Source organism: Numida meleagris, unplaced genomic scaffold, assembly GCF_002078875.1.
Source record: "Numida meleagris isolate 19003 breed g44 Domestic line unplaced genomic scaffold, NumMel1.0 unplaced_Scaffold260, whole genome shotgun sequence".
In the NCBI taxonomy this organism is placed as follows: Eukaryota; Metazoa; Chordata; class Aves; order Galliformes; family Numididae; genus Numida; species Numida meleagris.
Genome location: NW_018364408.1, coordinates 185964 through 189117, shown reverse-complemented (window position 1 = coordinate 189117; position 3154 = coordinate 185964). Strand labels below are relative to the sequence as shown.

Sequence of the window (3154 nt, the reverse complement as noted above, 5' to 3'; positions counted from 1 at the left end):
TAGTTTGGCAAGTTCAAGTATTATTATAGTCTATAGACCTTTCACACGATAGCGTACCCCACAATATAAAACATAAGAGGGGTAATCTCAGAAACATACACATCTCTTATCAAAACTTAGACATTTTCCAACAACCATGTTTTGGATGGAACTCCTGGACTGGTGTTACAATAAACAACTCTCTGTCACTGAAAGGCATTAGTAACATCATATTGCAAAGGGCGTTATGATGAGTTTCTCTTGTGACCACATCTAACAGATATTAGATGGGTCCCTTGGTTCATTTCCCAGTTTGTTACTTGGTTGGAAACACCATCGAGGAGTTACATGCAAATCATAATCAGTTTGATAAAAAAGGGGTGAAAGAAGGGGTCAAAAAGAATGGTATCACTGTGCAGGGAGTGTCAGTAAGCCAGGATGACCTGCGAAAATTCAGAATCCAAGTGTGAAGTTTAACAGATCTAAGGATTGATATCAATCACCCACAACAACACAAAACATAATACTACTGCAACCAAAATACATAATGTAATCAAGAGATATATTCAGCATTCTAGCATGGTCAAATCTTCAATTTTTCTGTCACAAAACTCAAATGATTCGAGTCAACAGTTGGGCTTTCTGTGTTCAATCATGGTCCCACGGGGATCTTCTGTAAAATAAAACAAGACACAGACTTGCCCCTTTTGGGCTTTGTTAATATGGTTAAAAATGAGGGAACAATTCAGCAAGTGTTAATTTTTATTCCTTTTCCTGGGTGTCCTTAGCCTTCCAAACATATTTATTAAGGGATTCCATTACGGTTAAGGGAACTGGCCCCACGTTAGCTAAGTCATCCAGCACGGGCTGGCCAGGGAGATAAGAGGGTTTCCCTAGCTTATCTGTTATCTGGATCGTGACTCACAGGGGTAATGGGCAAGAGTGATGGGGCCTTAGGACAGAAGGCGTTAAATAGAGGATTGTTTCCCTTTGTTGTGAGCTTTCTAATGCATCCACCCTTCGCCCCCCTCTGCTCACTTGAGAGGGGCGAAGGCATCAGTTTTCCAGTGGCTTGGGTAGCCGTTCGGGTTCCTCGGGAGAGGCACTAGGACCCAAGACTTTGTTTTTCTCAAGCTTCCTGAGCTTTTGTTCCGGCCACCAGTTAACTAATTTTTCTAACCTGTCTGTGGGTAATCCATCCATCAGTTTTTGCAGAATGCCCTTCTGCCGGCCCAGCATCCAGAGACAATTACGTTTATGATCTATATTTCGCCCACTTGGTTTCACTGAGAACAAGACCCTTTTAGTTCCAATGAGTCTTGGGCTAGGTGGCCCGGGGGCAAGCCTGGTCGCTGCAAGCCTCACACCCCTTGGCTCGAATTTAGTGGTGGAAGAAACCACTGGCCCATATTTTCTCCCATAGTTAATTAACTCTTGAGCAACCTCCCCCCACGTCCACACTTTGTATCCTGACTGCAGATGGTTAGAGGTTACAGTTCTTTCTAATGCTGCCCGGGATCTTTCTCCCTGAGACAGAGCCTGTATTTTTCCTTGAAGTTGTATACCTATAGGTTTTAACGATTCTGGAAGTCCCCTAATTAAAGGGGTCATCCTCTCAGGATCAACCGGCATCAACATAGGTGATTCATGGTGTGGCTGCAATTTTCTATCATACATCATTTGGAGACAAGCAGCCTTTTGAACACTTTCTACTAATTGATAAGCGGTCCCGGTAATGGCAAGAGGGTCTCCTTTTTCTAGAGGGTTAAGTCCACCTGCCCAATAGGCGGCCCTCTGCGTTAAGGACCAGGGAGCATGATTGTTGCCAGTAGTTAAGAATACTCCCGGTTCCCAATATCCTTCCGCTTCCTTTTCTGTTAACAGTATTTGGTCTCTATCAGAGAGACTAACCCTCAATACATACTCTGTCTCTGATTCCTTTGGAGAGCGGCCAAAATCTCTTTTCAGTTTTGCTAATTCAGTTGCTGAGGAGGGAATTTCTTTAACATTCATTTGAGGGTCTAGATCCTCACTGTTATCAAATGTATATTCAGTTTTTATCAAAGGACACAACTGGACTGGCAAGGTCTCTAACTTGTCTAGCCTTGCCTTCATTTCTCTCAGTCCTTCTAGAGGATAGATTTTTTCTTGAGGCAAACTATGGACGACGATGTCACAATTATCCTTACACCTTAACTGTTCCTTCAGAGCCTCTAGTAAGAGAGCTGCATCATGTTTTTCATTTTCTAATTGCCTTTTGAGTTCCTCTGTTTGTTTCTGCAGAGTCTTGACCAATTCCTGCAGCGACTCTATAGTTTGCGCTTCTGCCTTAAGCTGTTGGTCTCGGAACTCTGTGGCTGCAACCAGAGCAGAACCCAATAATGCACAAATAAACGATTTTCCCTTTCCGGCTCGGGTACGAGCCTCATTTTGTAGGACACTAATACGGTCCGAAACACTCTGCAAGTTATACCAGTTCTGTCGTGCCCAGTCCACCCCTGATAACGAGGGCCGAGCACCATGCTTTTCTAAGAGGTCAAATAAAACATCTTCGCTTTTCATAGTGTCTATACTGTCACTCATTTCCCAGTATGCAGAAAGATCTACACGGAGGGTGGGGGTACACATATTCAAAAACTCAAGTAACTTTACCTCCCCAGGGAGGCGCACACTTATCAAACAAATGCAAATGCTTAAATCTCTCCTCCTTTTAGACAAAGAGGCTCAATCAACACCTTTTAAGTTTCAATATGCGGAGTGATCTTCTTGGAGAGGCACACACGTTTGAGTCAAACAATATCACTCCTAACTTCCCCAAGAGGTACACACATAAAATGGTTCAAACAACAAAAGTTTTAGAATGTGGAGTGGTCTTCTTGGAGAGGTACACACGTTTAAGTATATATATATATCACTCCGTTCAACTCCAAGAGGCGCACACAGAAAAACGTTACTTAAGTTTCAGTATATGGAGTGATCTTTCTGGAGAGGTGCTCACATCTAGGTTATCAAAAATATCACTCCATGCAGCTCCAGAAGGTGCACACATCAACTATATCTGGAAGGGCAACATTCTCACTGTCGGGTATCCTGCTGACTACGCCATAAAAAATGTCTCGCTCCAATTTACAGGAGTGAGAAGGGGTTCTTTTAATATATGTATACCCGACGGCGA

At 43.2% G+C, this 3154-nt stretch overlaps 1 protein-coding gene across 1 annotated transcript; it reads right to left on the bottom strand.

The window, feature by feature from the left end:
• Positions 1-6: 6 nt before the first annotated feature.
• Positions 7-3085, bottom strand: LOC110390976. Its single transcript, XM_021382610.1, has one exon. The coding sequence runs from the start codon at positions 2605-2607 to the stop codon at positions 1036-1038; it is 1572 nt and encodes a 523-aa protein (XP_021238285.1). The 5' UTR covers positions 2608-3085; the 3' UTR covers positions 7-1035.
• Positions 3086-3154: the final 69 nt, after the last annotated feature.